Raw genomic sequence first — 22,460 nt, forward strand, 5'->3', positions numbered from 1 at the left:
TCGCCTCCTAACTCCAGAATGAAACCCCCTTTAATCATTGGTTGTCATTTTACACTAATGTTTACTTATGTCATTTACTTTCTGTATGAACTATTTTACTATGTGGTATGACAATATGTAAACTTTACCAGACATTTGTTAATTTTTGACTGATATATATATGCTGCATAATGACAACTTATACGTTTTGTTGCCTTCACTAGTATATACATACCCTTAGCTCATGTTTGATGGTTTTACTTGAGTCACACTAGGCCTTTCTTTTACCATTTAGAGGAATATGCCAACCACGGAACTCTGTCCACCGTTCCCGTTATTCCTCCAACCAAAGTCTTTTTTCCATTACGTTAAGCAACCGGCATTTAGCGCCAGCACAGTAACGGAGATCACGTGATGATCTCGCGTCTTAAGTAAACCCACGATCATTCGGCTCGCTTCCCCTTTCACCTTTCAAACGGGACCGGAGAAGCAGGGTAAGAGCATCCTGTTAGCTCCCCGTTAATTTACTGTTGTATTGCTCTGTGCAGGTTGTCGTTTTATTCGTCTGGCGACTGTACTGCTTTCCCTTATTTGCTGCGTTGCCCTTAGATTTAAGCCGCTCAGTATTAGATTTTATTCTTGCGCTGGTCCAAGCGGTCCTTCGTCGCATTATCTTCAGTGACAGGACCGGTTGGTTATTCTACATCATGCTAAGTACCCTCGGTTTCGCATTCTTCCGAGTACGATACCTTCGCGATCTTGCTGGCCACGCGCGTATGAAAGGCACGAGTTTTTCTCACTAGCTCCCCGTAGCTGGACCCCTGTGCTTTCATTCATGTTTTGTGACTTATGCAGGTCCTCCCTTACTTCCGTTTGCTTAATCCTCTCCCTCCCTCCCCTCCTTCTCAGATTAATTCCCTGAGGGCGAAACAGCGGCGATTAGTCCCCAACTGCCTTGTCCTTAATGAATTGGAAATTATTCCGGGAGTGCTGAATACTGAGAGCCTCCGGATTTAACTCGACAGCAAAGCCTTTCTGCGGCATAGTAAGTTATGCGCTTAATCCTTGAGCGCCTTTGTTTAGTAATTTATCTCCACTTTATCCACTAATTTACCCATTCGATTTTAGGTGGATACCCCTCTTCCCGCTTCTGTCGTTACCTTCTGGGAGGTTGATACCCTCTACCTTTGACGATCCTTCGACGTCTTTGAGTCCTGTCTTTTGACAGATAGGGTAACTTTTGTAAATTATTGTAATTAATTTCTTCCCCGTTCTTATAGATTCATTAGCCTTACGCTCGTTTAATTTTGTTTTTTAGGTGCCCACACCCACCCCCCCTCCACATGCACCCCAGTCCTGATGAAGACCCCATCCCGTAAGGTCGCAATGAGTACCTACATGCCTTAAGGGGTCGAAACGTCGACACAACATCTTTGCCAATATTATCACTAGTTCAGGATGTACTGTGATCCTCTCTATATATATGGCTTTTCTCAGAATTGTAGATATTTGAATCATGATTTGATCTGGATGTAAATACGGCAGAGATTTAATTTTGCCGATCAATTTGATTGTGTTCTGAATGTATTTATCTTTGTACTCACTTCCTTCCAAATCCTACACTTTATCACTCACCTCCTTACTCCTCCTCCCCCTTTTTCTGGGCACTGTTATGATACCAAAAATGTTGCCTTTACTATGAACCTCAGTAAAACAAATTATAATTGTTCAATGTGATTAAATGGGCATTTGAACTTCTTTAAAAGGTTTCTTGGTGCATTGTTTTTCTAAATGCTTTTTATTGAATGATTCTGTATGCTGGGACCACTGTTCTAACAGTTTTAAACTGTCATTTCGAACTGGAAAAATAAAGCTTTTGCAAGGCCCAAATCTTCCTTTTTAATACATACGTCACCCGTAGGGTGTCCAAAATGTAGGACATGTACTTTTAAGTTTTGGATTTGTTTTTCACTATTGCAAGGCTTGCCTTTCCCATAGGATAACATCGGAGTTACCCTATTGCACTTAATAAGCTATAACTTCCAAATGGGAACAGGAAACAGTTAATGTTTGGTGTCATCGGGATTGTAATGAAAGATCATCTTTTATGGTGAAGTTGGATTTTTTATTTCAATTTTGAAAATGCCACTTTTAGCAAGTTGGCATTTTCCTGTCTTTGCAGCCAGTCCCTGGGTCACATGACTGTAGTTGGCAGTTGGTCTTCTGTATTCCTCCTAGACAGCCACACACGATAAATAGCTGAGGTGTGCCAGGCTGGGCCATCACTGTCAGGATGGGAGGGCAGAGTCACGCACAGCCCCAATTACAAGTAAATAGGCAGTGTCCTGCCTTAAAAACAAAGGATTGCATACCCCGGTAGGTAGTCTGGAGACAGGGCAGGGGAATCAGGAAACCTGTACACTTCAAAGGGAAGCCTGTAGAAGCTTCTCCCACTTTAAATGATGCACCAGGTATAAATATTGGACCTCAGACACCAACCCTTAAGACCCTGGACCTGTGTATACTACAGAAAAAGGATTGCTATGCTGCTTTGCTGCCAGACGGAATGCCACTCTGCTGCCCTGCATGCTGAGAAGCAAGATTGGGCCTGCACCCTTCATCCCAGGATGAAGTGACTCAGAGGGTCAGGCAGGTTTCTTCCTGTTCTTAGCTACAGGGACATAATAAGCTCCAGACATTACCTGCAACTGCCCCGCAATCTTTACCTGCAACTTGACCTGCCTGAGTCCTACTGACCTCTCCTGGTGTGAGTTCCTGACCCTCAAGTGGTGCCACTGAGGTCATGGACCCTTCGTCTGGCTCAGTTGAGCTCCCCTGAAGTTTGTGGGCTCTTTGCGATCGGGCCCATTGGAACCAAAACCTTGCCGTCTGTGCCCATCACTAATGCTACAGCATAGCCCAGCTAGTTCTTCGCTCTACTTTGACGGACACCTGCGGCGATGCTCGCCTGGCTTTTTGCGCTAGTTCGGCAGACACCCGCAACGCTCTCCCTGTCTTTCGTGACCCCTTCCGCTGCTAACAGAGCTATTGGGGCTGGACTGAGAAGGTAACTCAGCGGGACTAACCTGGTCCATGTATTCAAGCCGCGCTCCATCAGCCTGAAATTGTGACTTTCTCCTAGTCTCGCATGACCCGATAGCCACTGGCGCTTTGGGTTTTATGGTGCTATTTTTACTGAAATCTTTAAAAACTCATAACTCCAGTTCTGCTGATTGGGGTTTTTTATGTTTGGTGTCAGATTATTTTTAAAAATATGCTCTAATTTTCTAAAGTGGTGTGGGATTTTTCTTATGCTGTGTTTTTACTTTATTCCTGTTTGAAGTGCTTCATAAATAATTTACACTTTGCCGCTAAGTTAAGTCTGACTACTCTGTGCTAAGCTACCAGAGTGCTGAGCACATGTTAATTTGGGGATTGATTGTGACTTATCCTTGTGGCTTTTGTCTTGTGCTTTAGTAGGGTTTTACCCCCCTGAAACAGTAATCCAGTTTCTTACAGCTCCTTATTGGTAAACCAGCTGTGAGGGCCAGACACAGGCAGGTTGGTACCTGGGTGTTAGGGATTGTTCTCTGCACTTTGAAAACACAGTTGCAAATTGTAAATCTGTTCCAGAGGCCATGTGAGCACTAATATAGTAGCAGAAAACATGTAAAATATAAATCTGTATTTGTAAAGCGCAAACTACTCACCCTTATGTTGTGGAAAGTAAGTGAGATATTGCCCAGAGTCACATGGTGCTGAGCTGAGCTGCCGCTGGAGCCGGGGATCGAATTGTGAGCCCTGTGCTCCAAAGTCAGCTGTCCTGGCCGCTGCACCACACCTCTCCACCCTGTAAAATACACACAGGAATGGGTTTCAGTGGACTAAAGAGCCTGCAAGATTTTGACAGCTAGAATTTGACTTGTGTTCAGAATTATCCACTGCTTGTAGGAAATTTGGTCATGTATTGGTAATCCATTGTAGCAGAAAGATTCCACAAGGGACTCCCAGGTAATTCAGCAATGGCAACAACTGCAAGCGCATCAGCAACCGCACTTTAATAACAATAGTGTCCTCTCATGTTGTGCCCTGACCATATGAAAGTTCGATTACCAAGCACAACCACCGAATGGAGGGGATAGAATGCAGAAAATCTACTGTTAAAGATGATGCCATTGACTTTTAGGCTATAGTAATGAAGTGGGTCACCAACATTTCAAAAGTTACTGACAAAAATGAGGATTTAGAATTGTGCCCCTTGCGTAATAACATATGTATTATCAGCCTGGTGGAATCTACAAACACAGGTAGAATTTACATATTCATTGAACAGCTACTGGTACAGATCCTGGGTAGAGGCCAATTCTCCAGCTGTTTCATTGTCAAGAGGGCTCACAGAACGTTGAGTTCCAGAACTCCTCCTGTTTCCACTCCCGCCCTGTTATCACCAGGCTTTCAAATTATACAGTTTTAATTCGTGCTAGACAGAAGGGTGACCTGACCTACCGGGGGACGGACATCAACAGCTAACCAGAATTTACCAGGGCAGTGCAGGAGGCCAGGTGATCTTTTAACAAAGTTAAGAAACTACTCGGGACTATTGAGATACCATACGCAATGATCTAAACCACATTTTTAGATTAATGTTCATGCCATGTTTTTCACTTCCCCAAAGGATGCTTTCAAGTGTGTTAGGGACAAATTTCAAATCTAAAAAAAGGAAACTACAAAATACCCCTGAATAACCTTCAGACACTGACTCCACTTCCAGATATCTCTTTAGTGACAATTGGTAGTGGTAGTTCATCTTCATAGATTGAAATATTTACTTTTATACTGTAATGCACACCAGGTGATGGAAATTCCTGTTTTTTTTTTAGCGAGATATTTGATGAACAATGAATGTAATCTCCTAGTGTTTGGACGTTTGCCATTCCTTTGCTGTTTGAAGGTTACCACTCAGTATGACCGCGCTCCTTTGTGATTCTCCCTCCATTTAATTTCCAGCATGCTGGCTCCTTCGTGTTCTGTCTGTCAAAGTGTGGGCTGGGGCATTTGGTATAGGACAGCACTTTGTTTGTGCATAGGCACTAACTGGAGGAAGTCTGATTCTTTGGAATCGTTCACTGATGGTTGCGGTGTTCAGTGTGGGGGGTATAGTTTAGCATTGGTAGTTACAGTTTGTTCTTAGCTTATTTTGTTAATCATTATGACGTTCGCAATGATCTGGCATGGCATAGATACTTTGTGGACCGAGATACCCTATGTTAGTTAGCATCGTTATTCACACGTAATGGCACATGTTGTTAAGTTGCGGACCTGGAATGTCTGTGGTCTTTGGACCCCTAAAAGCATTGATTAATTTTAACATATCTAGATGCAGACGGAATTAAGATTGCTTTCATTCAGTAAACACTTATGGCCTCTAGAGAAACTCTATTAATCGGTGTTGCGATACTGATTAGGAGGTCCTGCCCCTCCACTTTTGTGTATGAACTGGTAGATTCATTCCATTGTGTGCTATATTTAACTTTTCGGTATGCTTCATGATTTCCTCCCCCTCCCTCCCACCCCCCCCTGTTAAACTCATCCCTTCCTACGCTCAGAAGACTGATGTCTATGAATTCTTTGAGAACATGGTTCAACTCTACCGTACCCGAGGTGACACTAACATCTTTTGTAGCAGGGACCTCAATCCTAAACTAAACCCTCTTCTGGATTCAACCAATCCACACAGAGCTAACAGTTCCATTGTCATTTGCACACTACTACATTTAATGGGCTTTGATGACAGGAGTTGAGGGATGATGTTGCTGCGTACTCCTCCTCTGTACATGACTCTTGCTCTCCAATAGGATTCTGACTCCACTTCTCTGAAGATGTGGGGTGACTAAATAATATTGTATATTTACTCAGGGCCCTTTTCCACCACTCTCCACCAATGTTCCTCCAATTTTTTTCCTCTGTGTGCGGCAGTGTAAGGTCTATGTGCTCTGCAACCAAGGCTATGTGTGCCAGTAACCAGACCGCGCGTGTGGGTGCAGCGCCAAATATCACTCCAACTCCAAACTTTTGCTTAAAAAAGTGAAAAGACTGTGCATTTCCTCTCATACAGATCCACGTGAACGGTGTTAAGGCAGGTTTGAAACCGTCCCACATAGCAATTTGAAATTTGCCAGCTATGTTGCTGCGTTTCTTTTCCTAATATAGTGGGCTGCGGGGTGATTGTGTGCATTCGTTCATGTTTTCATGTTAATTTCAGCTCATGATGAGCGCTGCGATTAATATCAAAACTTGAACAAATGCTCTCATTGAGCAGGAAAAAATAAAATTATAATAAAGTTGTAATTATAATTTTACTTTTCGCAGTTTCAGGGCTGGGTTAGGGTACGGCCGCATCAGGCTTTTGACTAACGCATTTTAATGCTAGTGTCGGCATCACCGCATTAAAATGCATTAGTCACGTATTCTAGCGCCCCTCTGACAATACCGCAATTGAGGCACACTGCCAGTGAGGCAGCACCAGCTCGCTAAAATTGTCTAACACATATGAGCATGCAACTGCGCCTTCAAATTTAAAATGCTATCCGTCAGAGATCGAATATTCATGAACAGCACTGAGCAGGCGGGCCAGAATTTAACCGATCAATAGCCGTCCCCCAACCAACCAATCTTCCTGTGAGTCTACGCTGGGGGTACCAGGCATCACATGGGTGATCCATGGAGCAGGTCTTGCCTGCTGTTTTCCCACAATCACACCACCCTTTTGGTGACCAGAAGCACACCCATGCTTCGAAGATTGGACACACCGGCGGGTGGTGGCTTTGTTTTTCCTTCCCGCACCCCCTCCCCCCAGCAGAGAAGTCACATTACCTGAGCCTGTTGCGCAGGATGTTATAGTTTTACAGCCTGCTGGGCCCATTCCCTCCTAAGCCCCTGCATCAACCTGGACAGAGATTGTTGACAAAACAGTCAACTTCTCAGCCCCTGCCGTGCCCTCTGAGCATGTGTACTTTCATGAACCGGAGGCACAGTATTGGTCTTGTCACTTTATCCCAGGACTTGATCATTGTCAGAGTGGCACACAAGTGTTTAAGTGCGACCGGCAGAGGTAGGAGGCGCTTTTAAGGACCAGTTTATAATCCATGTTTTCAGACATTCTGTTTGTATGATCTGGGGTTTAAAGCAATAATTGCTTTTATACTTCAAAACTCTTTGTTTTGGAAATAATCTGCTTTGTCTCACTTTTTGAATCATCGTCATTTAACTAGTCTCACTGTCAATGAACCTTCCTTTACCTCTCAAAAAGACAATTTGTTTTCTTGGAAAATGGACTTCAGGAGATTCAGGTCGTTACCCAACTCTCACCTCAGCTACCACCTTCTCCACATGGATGGGGCGTTGCAGTCTTACTGCTTTGTCACACGGTAGCTGCTGCTGAGGGCACATCATTTCAGGGGTCAAGAATTAGGTTTTCAGGATAAGGGAATGGGATTGGTAATTCCAAGTGTACGTGATTCAGGACCCCAGACTGGACCAGGGGGGCAAGGCTGTTCTGATACTACTCGATCTGTCTGCGGCCTTTGATACGGTCCCTCATGAGAGGCTCTTGGATAGACTCGCTTTTTTTTAGGTAGCATATTACTCTCGTTTAATGCGTAATTTGAATTGTGTTGCATCCAGGAGTTTTTAGCGGGGCACAATTGGGTTGTAGCTGAAGGTAGTGCAAGTTTCTCTCAATGGGGCAGTATGGTGTTCAGTGGAGGAGAGGATGTGGCACTGTGGTCAGAGCTGCCGAATTTGGAACTGGTGGACCAGGTTCAGCCTTCATGACCAGTCAACCAGACAAGTCTCCTGAGGGAGCACATTCCCTTTCTAGACCTTAGAAGCCTTGGTGTCTTAGCACCAGCATGTGGACCCTAACTGTGGCAATTGTGGGTTAACCTTAAAGGCCTGTCAACCACAATCCATACTGAAGTTCACCTCCAGTCTTGCAGCAGGCCTATGAAGCAGCTCACCCTAGCACAACAGTCACTGAGGTCACAGGACCCTTGAGCAGGGTGGCTCCAGGGCGGTGCAATCGCACTGGGCGCTGACTTCAGGTGGGGTGTCATGCCTGCAAGTATATTATATTTCTAAAAGCACTTGCTGCCTCCTTCCTGTCCTCCAGCAATTTTAGGCAAAAATAAAAATGTCATGATAACTCTGGTGATTAATGTTCTTCCTAGAAAGAGATGGAGTTTTGTCAAGTGGAAGTTTTGACTCATGGAAAGGTAGCGCAGAGGGGAAGGGAGTCATTGGGGGGCACCAACAAACATTGTCGCACAGGGCCTTGTTTCAGCAGTAGTGCAGGATTTGCAAGCACACCAAACTAAGTTCACAAACTTCACAGTCTCTCTGCTTCATGCACAAGCACTTTTAACATGTGCTGCCTGCTTTGGGGCCACTGGAATTATGCAGCAATGGAGGACTTCATTATGCTGCAGAAAAAACGGCTGCAGCGTAATGCAGTATATTTTGTGATACTTTGTTATTTTTACAGATGCTAACAGTCTCTGGAATTTTTTTTGCCTTATTAGTACCAGTGTAACATACAAATCCAGCAGTGATCAGTCAACCTTTGCAAAGGGCCGTCCACTTCGCAGACACACAAGTCACATTTTTGAGTAACATTTGAACCGTTTGTGCTACAAACAATTTATTAGTTAAAATCAGCAAAGTATGCAGCAGATGATGCATTATGCATTAAATATTGCAGAATGTCGTGCTTCTCGAGCTGTTACTGATGGTCTGCGGACTCCTGACAGTGCGAGTGTCAGCATTACTGCTACCACTGCACACTGTGCGGGTAGAGTAGTATCATGGTTTTCTTTGCTCGCCTGCCTCCATGCTATCTATCACATGTCCCTGTGTTTGCTTGGAGTTACCTGAGCACCCTCGGTGTCTGGTGCATGGCACGTGCCTACTGACTAGTGCATACAATGGGGCGCTATTTTTGTGCCATCACCTGTTCATAGAAAAATATATTTGTCCTGTGCCAGCCTCTTGCATCACACCTGTTCAGAACATGGAACAACTTACCCCAAACACCAGGCGTTCCCCGTCATACCTGCTGTTCAGTAAGTGTATGAAGAGGCCACTGAACTGTATTTCCGACCGGGTCTGCATTTTGTTGTTTTAGAGTCAATGCACCTGATGCACTGAGAGGTTGTCTCCAAGTTCATAGAAGGCATTATTTGTGTTTAATCCTGCCTGTAACCATCATTCCTTTCATGGCGATCATAGGCAGGAAAACCAACGTTGGGACACTTTCCCTAAGTGGGCTAATTTGCCCTCCTACCGTTCCTCTACCGTAGACGTGAAGGTGTTGTGGTACTGCTGAGCGGGACAGGGCTTTCGACTGTGGAACTGGTTTAGGTCCCCCCTACTTTAAATGAGGAAGGGCAGTGCTTAATATGTAAAATAATAGGTGCCAGTGCCCAAACCAGGAGGCCACTGCAGCTTGCAGCACCCATCGCCTCCATCTCTTTCGACAGTTCAGATTATTGAAATCTCTGTTTAATATATTTCTTCTCTGCAGCCTCGCACGGAAGCAGGTGTCCGACCTAGGCTGTGGGTTGTGCCATGCTACTACCAAGTGTGGGTGACATTATACTGTTCACAAGAAAGTGTCACTCATAATTTCAATGAAATTATGAAAATGTCACACGTAAGCAATCTGAGACCTTGGCAGCTATGCTTCCTGTATTTCTTCTTTTAATAGAGCGCAGCTGCGGGGTGAATGTGTGACTTTAACGTTTTCATGTTAATGGCAGCGCCCTTCATGAGCTGCAAATAACATGAAAACTTTACAAAAAGGCACACAATCGCCCGCAGCCCAGCTCTATTAAGAGCAGAAATGCAGTAAGTCTACAAACACAGCGTGTGCTTTTAGGTGATTCTAAAAGCACACGCTGTGTTTGGTGCTGCATTTCTTTTGTTTTCTAGAGTGTGGCTGCGGGCAGATTGTATGCTTTTGTGTAAAGCATTCATGTTAATTGCAGCTCGTGACGGGCTCTGCAATTAACACGAATACTTAAACAAAAGCACACAATGAGCCCCGCAGCCACACTCTAAATGCCTCTTCCTCTGCACGTTAGAAATGCCCGTTTTTCACGCTGCAGTGGCGGCAGCTCGAATGCTCCCTGGGGATGTGTGTGCGTGCCACACACTCAGCAGTGCACGCTCCCGGACACTGAGGTGCGCGGGCACGTAGGTGCGTACCTTCAAGGGAACACTGCTCTCCACTTATTTTTATAGTGCACATGCCTGACTCTCTGTCCGTCCACAGACCATGGTGTTTTCCTTCTGTCGCACTGATACATCTGGTCTTTAAAGCCGACCTGGCTAAAGCAATTTTTGATGCAAACATGGGATGGTTTCCTTCCTACTTAATGATTTGGAAATCATTTAAATTGTATATCTGGGGTATCTCTACTTCTAAATAATCTGGGGTTCTTAGGGCTCTGCAGACTCAGCTTCATTATTGTAGACCAATCGGTCTGTCGTACAACAATGCTGTGAGTCTTTTTGGAATGCGCCTCATTAGCTGTTCTTGAAGGCCTCCAGACAAAATACAGCGAGGGCGCAGATCTTGAGGCTGTATATCTAGGTGAACATTCCCAGGCTCATGTGTATGGGTTGGGGGGAGCGACCCAGTAGGACTCTTGCTTGGCTCCAGAAGGGAACATGGCCCAGAACAATAGTGACATCCTTGCACAAGCACGTTTATAGACTAGGCATGCATACTACAGGGATCTTTAGTCCTCCAAATTACTACCGGATGATCAGATCAAAACCTTTTTGGATGATGTCACGCTGGCCTGGGTGGAAGGCAGAGTTCATGAATTCTTGCCTACGCTTATTACACTACTCAAAATACAGCAAGCTATGAATGGCTACCCTGGTGGAAAAGCACAATGGATGGATGGCCTAACAACAGAATTATTTAAGGAATTTAAGGAGCACCTTGCTCTCAGACTGCTATAGCTATATCTGGTGTCCCTTAAATCTGGGAGACTATTACCCCCCCCTCTGCCCTACCAGAAGAGGCACCCTAATCTCCATAATTTTGAAACATGGAATGGACCCTGGTGCTGGTAATAAGATTGTGGCTTGCCTCCTTGCCAATAGGCTAAACCTGTTAATACCAACACTTGTCCTGCTGGATCAATCCAGTTTAATTTCTGGTAGGGCCACCTCAGACAAATCCTCTGTACACTGTTTTTATTAATCCCTGTAAAAGACCAGAGGGGCAGGTGTTTTCAGTGTTTCTTGACGCTGAGAAAAACTGTGTGTGTGACTCACTAGAGTGGGCTTTTCTTTGTGCCTTCTTGCGCAGGATGGGCTTAGGACATTATTTGATTGAAGGTGGGTTGGGAGCACAGTGTCTCGCATCCCAGCACACTTCGCTCTTTTGCATTTTGGTAAATGCAGTACACAATTAGCGCATACTTCAATATTAACAGTAGTTTTCCCCAAAGTTGCTGTACATCTCTAGACGCATGTTTTTTCTGGATTTCATCCGTCATCAGTAGAGAGCAAAAATCAATTTCATCTGGGATTGCTGAAGATGCTGCCTAAGACTTCACTTTGTGTTTGCTCCCTCCCCCTTGTGTTTAAAAGGCTCCCTTGAGCCAACGAGCTGACAAGCTCACCCGGGATGCACATGTGTGTCTGTGGAGTTGTACTATGACCTGTGAAGTCTTGGGCAGCATTTCATCAACCTAGATGACTTTTCTCTGCTCATTATTCATTCTGCTTTATACTGGTGAAGGACTAAACCAAGAAGCGCGTGCCTAGAGATACCAGCACTACCTGTACCAACTTTGGTGAAAAAATACCGAAATTTGAAGCAATTGTACTGCATTTACATAATATAATGGGGTGAACTCTGCTGGGATGAGAGGCAGTGTGCTCCCTCCCCCCTTGTGTTTAAAAGGCTCCCTTGAGTGCACCCAGTAGCACATGTCCAGAGATATACAACAATGGCTTCACCAACTTTGGTGAAAAACTACAGAAATGTGAGGTAAACTGCATTTTCCCTCTCATTGACAATACTCTGCGGAACACTCTAGATTTTCCGCTTACACTGTGGGAAGACTGTACAATATCTTGGTATACAAGTCAGCAAAAGTATGGATACAGTTCTCCGGGACACTTATGAGTTGGTTATGAACCAACTGTTGACACAAGTCGAACGTTGGATTGCTCTTTCCCCTTGCTCTGGCTGGCAGGATTGCTCTGGTGAAGACGATTGTCCTTCATAAATATTCCTTTTACCCCGGTAACCAAATGTTTACACAGCTTCGAGCGTAGCTTACATGACTTGTGTGGGGTGGTAAGTCCCCTTTGATGAGCTAGGAAAAACTCTCACACGCTTATGAGGGGGAGGGTTTGCTGTCCCTGATCTTAAGTGCTATTTTATTGCAGCACAAACACACTATGCTATATAGGCTAAGCCGGAAATGCCCCCCTCCATATATTCCAATTAAGATGGACCAACTTCAGGTGGGCAGGCTAGGTATGATACTAGCCACTAAAAAACCTAGACCTGGCAAATATATTGAAACAGTCTGATGCACTAATTGGTCGATGTGGACACTGGCTAAAAGGATGGAGCTACCCATTATCTACTCCAGCAACATCAGTTCTTGAAAACCCAGCCCAACCCCCAACAGTGTATAGATCAATATTCCCTACATTACAAGATGACATTTTCCATACACTGACTAGATCAATTTTGGTGAGGTTAATGCTTTTGATCCTTTTGTCTACCATAGAGTTGGCCAAGTTGCTGCAACATGTTGGAGTTGTTTCCCTCTGGAGCCACTGGGGTTCATCCCCCACACAGATGCAACACTCCATGGGTACAAGGTGCTGGGTCTCACAACTATATATGATGACTGAGAGCTTACTCCCGCTGCTTCAGAGACTGCCAGGGAGTGATAAAAATTTGTCCGTGGGATCCCTCGATTTCAGAAGGTATAGAGTTACTGTTGTGAACAGATAACACTGGTTTCCATCAAACAAAGGCATAAATTAATCCATTTTACCTGTACACAGCACTGTCTCTATCAGATGGACCCGTTCCGGACTTAAGTTGTACTCGGACCCTGCAGATGTTGTACACTTAGCTTGGGCATGCCCCCAATATAGGCCTTTTGATCTAAGTTTGGTTTCACAATTGGAGAAATAACAACTGTTCTGCTTCCGTGTACTCAACCTCCCCTACTTCTCGTCCATATTGTTGATATCCCTCACCTAAAGAGGAAATTGGTAGCCATTGTTTTGGTCCTCTCCTCAGCATAGGGTTGCCAGGGCTTGGCTGATGGGTCATGTTCACAGGCTCCATGACTGGTTGCAGGCTGTTACATCTGTAATGAACAGACTGAAACATATACATCATTATGGGCCCAAGAACTAGACCTAAAGCTATATGGGGTCAATACCAGGAAAGTAAACACAAGGAGAATATATGCGCGGTAGATTGATATTGGGGGGGGTAAAAGGGCCTCGAGCTTGCTCACTTATGTGGCCGGGTGCATAATTCATCATTTTGTATAATGTTTATTGTTGCCATGTTCTCGTTACTTGATATCAGATTGGTCTCTAACTGTGTACTTTCTTTTCCCTTTTTGTCGTTGCCAGTGCCGGAACTACATTATATGATTGTATTTCTGTAAAAACAATGATCAGATCATGCAAAAATTAAAGCAGAACTGCCGCCATAGCAGCAGTCGAGAACAAGAACAAGGGACACCCTACTCACAAGGAACCAGGGTAATTTAGAAGTAACCGAAACAATGGTTCCCGCGGAATAGTACATTTATCTATATTGGTAAACATATGCACAATCGCAGTGGGGAAGGGTTAGGATGATGCCAAAAGAAGAAGAGACCATATACACCCCTGTTTCTATTTACAATAGTTGTTTTATACATTTCAAATAGTTATACAAGTATATACAAAAAAGAAGAAAAACAGTAGTTCGTTGTGTCCCCAGTGTGAATGGTACCTTAAAGCAAGAGTGACATATTCGTGAAATATGTAATAGGTTTCTACAATTTTTTTAATTCGACCATCTATAAATCAACAGTAAGAGCAGCCTCTGTATACAATAAGCAGATTTGGTTCACATGGCAGGCATCACTTCAGATTGCCGCCTGTGAATGTCATCTGGTTGTCTGTGACAGAAAGAGAGAAAAGACCGGTGACGAGGGAAGCGTCAAGAGCAATTGAGGAAAGGAATAGCGTGGATTAGCTAGAGAAAAGGGTAAACGCTTCATCATTCTTTTATTAAGCTACACCGCAAAAGGTACCAGAGGCAAGAATGAAAAAATGAAATTACTCAAAGTGTTAAACGGGCAGAGAAAGTTATCACCACATTAATATAGATGCCGTACGAGTGCCGATCACCACCACACTGTTCATCTGTGCTCGCTAGGCCTGCGTAGGTGTGAGCCACCCCCTCACCTTTCCTGCAACAGTGTCAGGGCCACGTAGGGTATTATGAGGTAGTATCTTTTTTTATTCACTCTCTGTGGGGCTACGTGAGTACAGTACTAGTCCCTCCGGGGTAAGTTCTTCCCTGGGACAGGCTTCAGAAGGGTAGAGTGACACAATAGGGCTTCAGTGGGGGTAGGGATAGAAGGGTCCTCTGTTTCTTCTTTTCCCTGGATCCGGTTGCCTCCGGGTAGGGTTCTTTGTTTCTCCGCGCGGTTTGGCCGGAAAGAGCAAGCCAAAAAGGAAAAAAAACTCCAAAGAAAACAAGAGGTCAGAACAGCTGTCCTGGCGTTACTAAGGGATAGGGAAAGTGCCACCGCCACCCTTGCGCTGCTTCCTGTGATGTTTCGGGGGGAGGGAGGGGGGGATGTGGTGCCTCAACGTGAAATGGCCCGTGCCCCTGTCCACCAGCCCATAAAAGAGAAGAATCCTGGCACTTGCCTGTGCCCACTACCCTCCTGGGCCACGGGAAGCGGAGTCAAGACCTCCGCTTCACTTGGTGGAGTGTTAGACTCGTGGGTGTTGCTCCTCGAGCTGCTAGCCTTGGCGTGGTCGTCTTCTTCCTCCTGCTGCAAGCTTCCGGGTAGCGGCAGGTCTCCAGCTCCTCCGTACAGGATGCAGGTCTTGTCCTCGGCTGCCAGTTGCTCCCCGTCTCTTGCTGCTCTCTTTCTCGCTCCCAGCATAAAAGCCCGTCCCTTGACTCCGCCCCTTTTTCCTGTAGGTTCCGGTCTGGGCGTTTGGATGGCTGGGCTGTCAGACCTACTTCCGGTGTCTCTGCGGCCGCCAAGTTGGAGTGATCGGCTCGCTCCGTGATGGGGGAGAATCCACCACACTGCCTCCCCTCCAGGAATGGACGTGTGGGCCATTCGATAGCGGGAGAGGAAGTTCACGTTCGTCTGCAATTTTCCTGGAACATGCAAAGTATGAAAAGAAAACAGTTGTAAGGCCAGAAACCAGCGAAGTACCTTTGGGTTTGTGTCTTTGTGTAGGGATAGCCAGGTCAATGGGTCATGGTCCGTGAGGAGGAGGAATGGTCGACCCAGGAGGTAGTACTGCAGGGACTCCACTGCCCACTTGATGGCCAGGGATTCTTTCTCTACGGTGGCATATTTTGTCTCTCTGGGGAATAGTTTTATACTTAAATAAAGGATGGGGCGTAGGTCGCCCCCATCATCGGGTTGGGAGAGGACAGCCCCTAATCCCCTACCGGAGGGTCTGTCTGGAGTACAAAGGTCTTCATATGATCTGGGCATGTTAAAACAGGGGCATTACATAGTTTTTGCTTTAGCAGGGAGAAGCTGCGTTCTTGGGGAGTGCCCCGTGGATGGGGTGTCCCTGTGCTTGTTTTGCTAAGAAGGTCGGTGAAGGGGTTGGCGATTTCCGAAAAATGGGGGGTGAACCTCCTATAGTACCCAACCAAGCCTAAGAAGGAACAAACGTCTTTTCTGGTCTGGGGACGGGGCACCTTTGTGATGGCTTCTAGTTTGTTCATTTGTGGCCTGATCTTTCCTGCCTCTATGTCGTACCCCAGGTACTCTATATGGTCTGTACCAAATGTGGTCTCTTTAGGTTTGACAGTGAGACCAGCTCTCTTGAGGGTGTCTAAACACTGCTGTCAGGTGTGTGAGGTGGGTCTCCCAGTCACGGCTGTGTATGACTATATCGTCTAAATATGCGACGGCATATGCCTGGTGTTCCTGCAAAATGACATCCATTAGACGTTGTAATGTGGCCGGGGCGCCATGAAGGCCGAAAGGAAGGACTTTAAAGTGAACAGGCCCGAAGGAGTAGAGAAGGCGGCCTTTTCTCTGGCCTCCCGAGCGAGGGGGATTTGCCAATCGCCTTTCGTAAGGTCAATTGTCAACATCACCCGGGCGTCCCCTAACCTTTAATTAGCTCATCGCCGCGAGGTATAGGATACGCATCGAATTTGGATATGGCATTCAACTGACGGAAGTCGATACAGAACCTAAGGCTTCCGTCATGTTTAGGGACGAGGATTACGGGTGAAGACCATGCACTGTGGGAGGCCTCAAATATGTCTGCCTCCAACATGGCCCGCACCTCCTGATCCACTGCTTGTCTACGTGCAGTGGGTATGCGATAGGGTTTTAGTTTTATGGGTTTCGCCCCGGCTGTATTAATCGTGTGTACCACCAGGGTTGTCCGCCCCGATGTTCCTACCAATGTGTCAACGTAGGATAGACACAGTGCCTGCAGTTGTCGTCTTTGTGTACGTGTTAGCTGTTCTAAACGAACAAGACTCCTTCTCTGTGGGTGAGGGGTAGACTAATGGGTTCTCGAGGGGCTTATTAAGGGATACATGTCGTACCGGTTTGTCTTTACGTGTAGGAGCTGGTAACGGGCCTTCCCAGACTTTCAAGAGGTTCACGTGGTAGGTCTGATCAGTTTGTGTTTTGTGGGGGACGGCTATAGGGTAAGAGACCGGGGTAAGCCTGTCCAGCAGTTTGTACGGGCCCTGCCATGTGGATAGCAGTTTTTTTTCGGTAGTGGGAAGAATTGATCAGGACAGTCTCCTACTTTAAACTCTCTATGTTTGGTGTTTTTGTCGTACTGTTTTTTCTGCATTTCTTGTGCTTTCTCCATATTTGTATGGACCTCTTCCCGGAGAGACACCAGAGTGTCTCTGAGGTCCTTGCTGTATTGCAACAGGGGTTTGCTTTTGTCTTCTTCCTCTACCCATTGTTCTACTGCCATGTCGAGGAGTGTGTGAGGCTTCCTTCCGAACAGTAGTTCGTAGGGGGAGAACCCTGTTGATTTCTGGGGATGGGTTCGAATGGTGAACAACACTAGGGGTATTTGTCAGTCCCAGTCCTCCCTACTTTGTTAATGGTCTTTATTGTTCGGTTATATCTCTCAACAAGGCCATCTGTTTGAGGGTGATATGCGGCTGTGTGTATTTGTTTGATTCCCAGGAGGTCCCAGGTTTGTTTCATGAGGCGGGATACAAATGGGGTGCCTTGGTCGGTTAACAATTTGTGGGGAAAACCCGCCTGAGAAAAGAAATAGACCGTAGCCTGAGCCACTGCTGTGGTGGTGGTGCTGGTCAGGGGTATTGCTTCCGGGTACCGGGTGGCGTAGTCCACCAACACAAGCAGATATTGGTGCCCACGAGAGGAAGGAATGACGGGTCCTACAAGGTCCGTCCCTACCCTCTGAAAAGGTACATCGATTATTGGGAGGTGGTGTAGTGGTAGTGAGGAATTGTTAACCAATTGACATCTAACACGAGGAGCAGTATCTCGCTACTTCATGATAGACCCTTGGCCAGTAAAATCAGTCCAAAAGATATTTCAAAGTGTGTTCCTTCCCATAATGCCCCTCCCCCCTCCCTGTTTGGTTATGGGTGAGGTCTAACACTTGTTCTCTGAATGGTTTTGGGACTAACGATCGTTCCTTAAGGCGTCCCGCTTCCCTTCCCAGCAAACCCCTTTTTAGGTCTCGGCTAGCGAAGGCTGCGCTTGCACAGTCTCGCTCGCGAGATTTAATGTTTTCAGAAGTGAGGCTTTAACCCGCCCCTCTTCTTCCCTCTTCTCCATTGGCTGACCTCTTAAATGCTGGTCAGCCATTGGAGAAGAGCTTTGTCTCTCCAAACAAGCCCCGTCTTTTTCGGATTCGTGGGTGTGTTTCGATTCTTTCTCTTTTTTGAAGCCCATCCCTTATTCACTGGTGGGCGTGTTTGTTTTGTTTTTTTCATTGAACCTTCTCAGGTTTATTTTCGTGTCTGTTGCTGGGAGGCGAATGCTTTCCGAAGCTGTATGGTAAGCGATGTTTATTTTCCTTCGTTGTTTGCTTGTTTTATATTATTCTCCGGCTGGTTTTCATTTTTTTTTTTTACAGGGCTTCCTCAGTTCGTGCCGTCCCAGTGCAGCGTCGTGCATGAAGTGCTTTGCCCGGTATGTATGATGCTGTTTGCGGGTCTTAGGTAAGCCATCTTGTCTATGTTTCTCATCTTACACTTTTTTAGGGCACGGCTAGCGAAGGCTGCGCTTGCGCAGATTCGCTCGCGAGATATAATGATTTCAGAAGTGGGGCTTGAACCCGCCCCTCTTCTTCCCTCTTCTCCATTGGCTGGCCTCTTAAATGCTGGTCAGCCATTGGAGAAGAGCTTTGTCTCTCCAAACAAGCCCTGTCTTTTTCCGATTCTGGGGCGTGTTTTTTCACTTCTTTCGCGTTTTTAAGCCCCGCCCCTTTTACACGTGGTGGGCGTGTTTTTTTTTTTTGCGTCGGAAGATTCGTCCATTTTGTGCGCGGTCGAAGCGGGATGTGGGGTCGCCTCTTCCTTGCTGCTGGATCGGCGTTTCAAGTCCGGTGAGTAAAAGCGTTAAGGTAACAATGTTGTTCCTGCTTGCATTTCACATGGTTCACGGGCGGCAGAGAAGTAACAGGACTCTGTCTTCCTCGTTGCGTAGGAGGCCTCTTCTCAGAGCAAACGTGGGTAAAATGACCATATCATCCGCCAGAGTGTCCTTAAGAGAACTCATGGCTATATATGTTGCCCTATTTTGTACACAAGTTTTTGAAACTCGTGAAGTGCGTGAAAGCGTGCCTCGTCAGTTAAAAGTGAATCTCTCTCTCACACACATACATACATGCGCGCGTGACTTCACACATACAAAAAGCTCAGGCACATATTCTCACGCTTGGGTGCACGCGCCGAACTCCACACGCTGCCACACCAGCGCCTCTCGTGCTGGCACACAAAAAGCACACACTCACATGCATACTAGCACAATTGCACTTCAGACTTCACAGGGCCCTGTTTTGGCATTCATTCTCCTGCGGATAGTATTTCAGGTAACCTACCACCACGTCTTTGTTCTCATATGTAATGACGGGGCATAATGCTCCCGCAGAAGAAGAAATCGTAGACTGTAAAGTAAGATAGCTGTCAAGGCCGGGGCATCTGGACAGGGAGTCAACCCCTCGGCGCGCGCTCTCTGCAATGGGGAGATAGGGGCGGGAGAGCGGATTTCGCTTTCCGGCCACCATGTACGACTAAGGGGAGCTGTGGGACCTGCCACTTGTCTCCCCACCATGGAGGCGCGGGTCTCCTCGGAGATGCTGCAGGTGGCCGAGGAGAGAGAGAGAGAGAGAGAGAGAGGGAGGGGGGAGAGGGAGGGGGGAGGGGAGAGGGAGGGGAGAGAGAGAGAGAGGGAGGGGGGAGGGAGGGGTGAGAGAGGGAGGGGGAGAGGGAGGGAGGGGAGAGAGAGGGAGGGGAGAGGGAGGGAGGGGAGAGGGAGGGGAGAGCGAGAGAGAAAGAGAAAGAGAGATGTGTGCATGAAGAGGGAGAGTAAGGGAGAGAGAGATGTGTGTATGCCGGGTTTGGTGGCTCAGTGGACGAAGGCGTCTGCTGTAGGGACCTGTGTTCAACCTCATGGTCACAATTTATTTTTGCTTTAGCCCCGCCACTCCCCCTCTGACCCCCCACCCCCACCGGCGCGGCCCTCGGCCACAAACCACAGTGTAAATTTGGCCCCCGAGAGAAAGTTTGTGAGTACCCATGATCTAGAGAATAAACAACATGAGACGGTATGGCACAATGGGACTTAAGGTACAAAGCCCGTTCTTCTTGTTGCTCTCGATGGGTCTTGGTTCTTTTGGGTGTGGGGCCTTCTAGTCCCTCATTGGAGAAAGGAGCGTGAACCAACCACCCCAATACGGGAGACGGAGGGGTGAGAGACGAGAGGTACACCTGGAATTGGGGTAGGCCTGTCCCTTAAAAGAACGGACTCAGGGGGGAAGGGCATCACCACTCCTACTTTTCGCAATTGGGGATCCCCATCTATCTCGAGCAGGACTTCAGCGAGTGGGTACATCCCCTTCTCCCCGTGCATGCATGTGACCTGTATGCACTCTTCCCCATGTATCTGGGAGTCGTGTACAAGTCCTTTGCTCACGATGGTGTGATGACACCCTGTGTCTAGGAGAGCCACTACCGGAGATGAGGGGTTTCTTCGGCGACTAGGACCTGGCCACGGGTGTACCCCACTTCCATGGGTTCTTGGGGAGGGTTGCGTGCAGGGCACTGTCGGGCAATGTGCCCCCATTCGGCGCAGTGGAAGCATTGGGAACCCTGTAGTGCTGGCGGGCCTTGGATGGGCCTAGGTGTGTGTCTTGCTGGGGCTGAGATCCGGTTTTCCATGGTTGTCTTTACCTGGGGTCTGGGTGTGCTTATAGGGCTATCTCTGGGCCTTGAATTCGGGGGACCGATGAATAGCACACGCCGGGTCTACTGCCGTTGTTACTGTTAAGTGGGGATGCTGCTTAACCCAGGTCCTAGTACTGAGGGGGAGGGCCTCAAGATATTGTTACTTTTTCTGTGACGTCGTCTATGGTTGAGGAAGCCTGCTGTAGCCAGCGGTTCCCAAGGTCACGTATCCGGAAGTCTAGGGCCCTGGGGTTATCACCTGCTGTCCATTTCTCCTTGCGGAAGCGGCTGCGATAGTATTCGTGATCGCAGCCCAGCCTCTCCAGGAGCGCCCACTTTATTTCGCGATAGGGAGTGGTGCCTGCCGGGTTGGCGGCTTGAAAAAGCAGCCTGAAGTTCCCCTGACAATAAGGGGGGATGTACTGTCCTCATCTTCCTTGGGGCCAAGCAGCGGTGGAGGCGACTCGCTCGAACTTTACAATAATGAAGTCGGGGTCGTCTCCTTCCTGGAACTTTTGGGGTACTGTGCCTGGCACATTTGTGTGTCCCCCTGAGCTAGATATGGCATCTGTTAGTCGCGTGATGGCTGTATCCTGCACTTGTTGGTTAGTAGTCATGAGAGACGCCTGATCTTTTAAGGTGGCGTGCTGGGCTTCCTGTTCCTGTTGAGCCAATTTGGTTTGTTCGAAAATGAGCTGCAGATGGCGTTGGCCCTCTGCCAGTTGGGAGATCATGGACTCCATGGTGAGGGGTTGTGTCATTGTGGCTAGACATAGATCCCACTTCTGACACCACTGTGCTCGCTAGGCCTGGGTAGTTGTGCCCCCCCCTTTTCTGCAAGAACGTCAGGACCACGTAGGGTATTATGAGGTAGTATTTTATTCACTCTCCGGGTAAAGTTCCCTGGGACAGGCTTCAGAAGGGTAGAGCCACACAATGGGGCTTCAGTGGGGGTAGGGATAGAAGGGTCGTCTGTTTCTTCTTTTCCCTGGATCCGGTTGCCTCTTCGGGGAGGGTTCTGTGTTTCTCCGTGGGGTTGGGCTGGAAAGAGCAAGCCAAAAAGAAAAAAAACACCAAAGAAAACAAGATGTCAAAACTGCTGTACTGGTGGTACTAAGGGATAGGGAATGTGCCACCGTCACCCTTATGCTGCTTCCCGTGATGTTTCTAGGATGGGCGGGGGGTGCCTCGACGTGAAGTGGCCCGTGCTCCCGCCCACCAGCCCCTTAAAGAGAAGAATCCCAGCACTTGCCTGTGCCCATGACCCTCCTGGGCCGTGGGAAGGGGAGTCACGGCCTCCGCTTCACTTGGTGGAGTGCCAGACTCGTGGGTGTTGCTCCACGAGCTGCTAGCCTTGGAGTGGTCATCTTCTTCCTCCTGCTGCAGGCTTCTGGGTAGTGGCAGGTCTCCAGCTCTTCCGTACAGGATGCAGGTCTCGTCCTCGGCTGCCGGTGGCTCACAGTCTCTCTCGCTGCTCTTTTTCTCGCTTGGCGTTCCTGGCATAAAAGCCCCTCCCTTGACTACGCCCCTTTTTAGGTCTTGCCTGACCCAGCGCATGCGCTGGTCTGGCGAGACTTATTGAGAGGGCTCCAAAAAGTGCTACCAGGCCAGCCTAGAGCTACAGTGCATGTGTGCGGGTGTGCGCGCCACGATTACTTTCACTTTCACGGCCGCTTTGATGTTTGATTGCGATCACTTTTGCGGCCGCTTGGCATAGCCAATAGGTCTCGCTTTTGGGACCTTATAAGTATTTAGTTATGCAACT

The 22,460-nt window shown here is 47.3% G+C and overlaps 1 protein-coding gene across 4 annotated transcripts in view; it reads left to right on the plus strand.

The window, feature by feature from the left end:
• The window catches only part of ZBTB21 (zinc finger and BTB domain containing 21), a 64,616-nt gene that overhangs the window by 10,520 nt on the left and 31,636 nt on the right, over nt 1–22,460 (plus strand). The window contains exon 2 of one of the 4 annotated variants that reach the window (XM_085621218.1): nt 18,385–18,440. The exons of 1 other annotated variant lie outside the window; for it this stretch is intronic. In XM_085621218.1, coding sequence (XP_085477344.1) covers nt 18,424–18,440 — 17 coding nt within the window. In that variant the 5' untranslated portion in view covers nt 18,385–18,423. Of the gene's footprint in view, nt 1–12,980; nt 13,003–18,384; nt 18,470–22,460 lie in introns of those variants that run through there. 2 more of the 4 variants (XM_085621217.1, XM_085621216.1) reach the window with 2 other exon arrangements.

The sequence above is a fragment of the Triturus cristatus genome, chromosome 8 (genome assembly GCF_964204655.1).
Source record: "Triturus cristatus chromosome 8, aTriCri1.1, whole genome shotgun sequence".
NCBI classification, from domain to species: domain Eukaryota; kingdom Metazoa; phylum Chordata; class Amphibia; order Caudata; family Salamandridae; genus Triturus; species Triturus cristatus.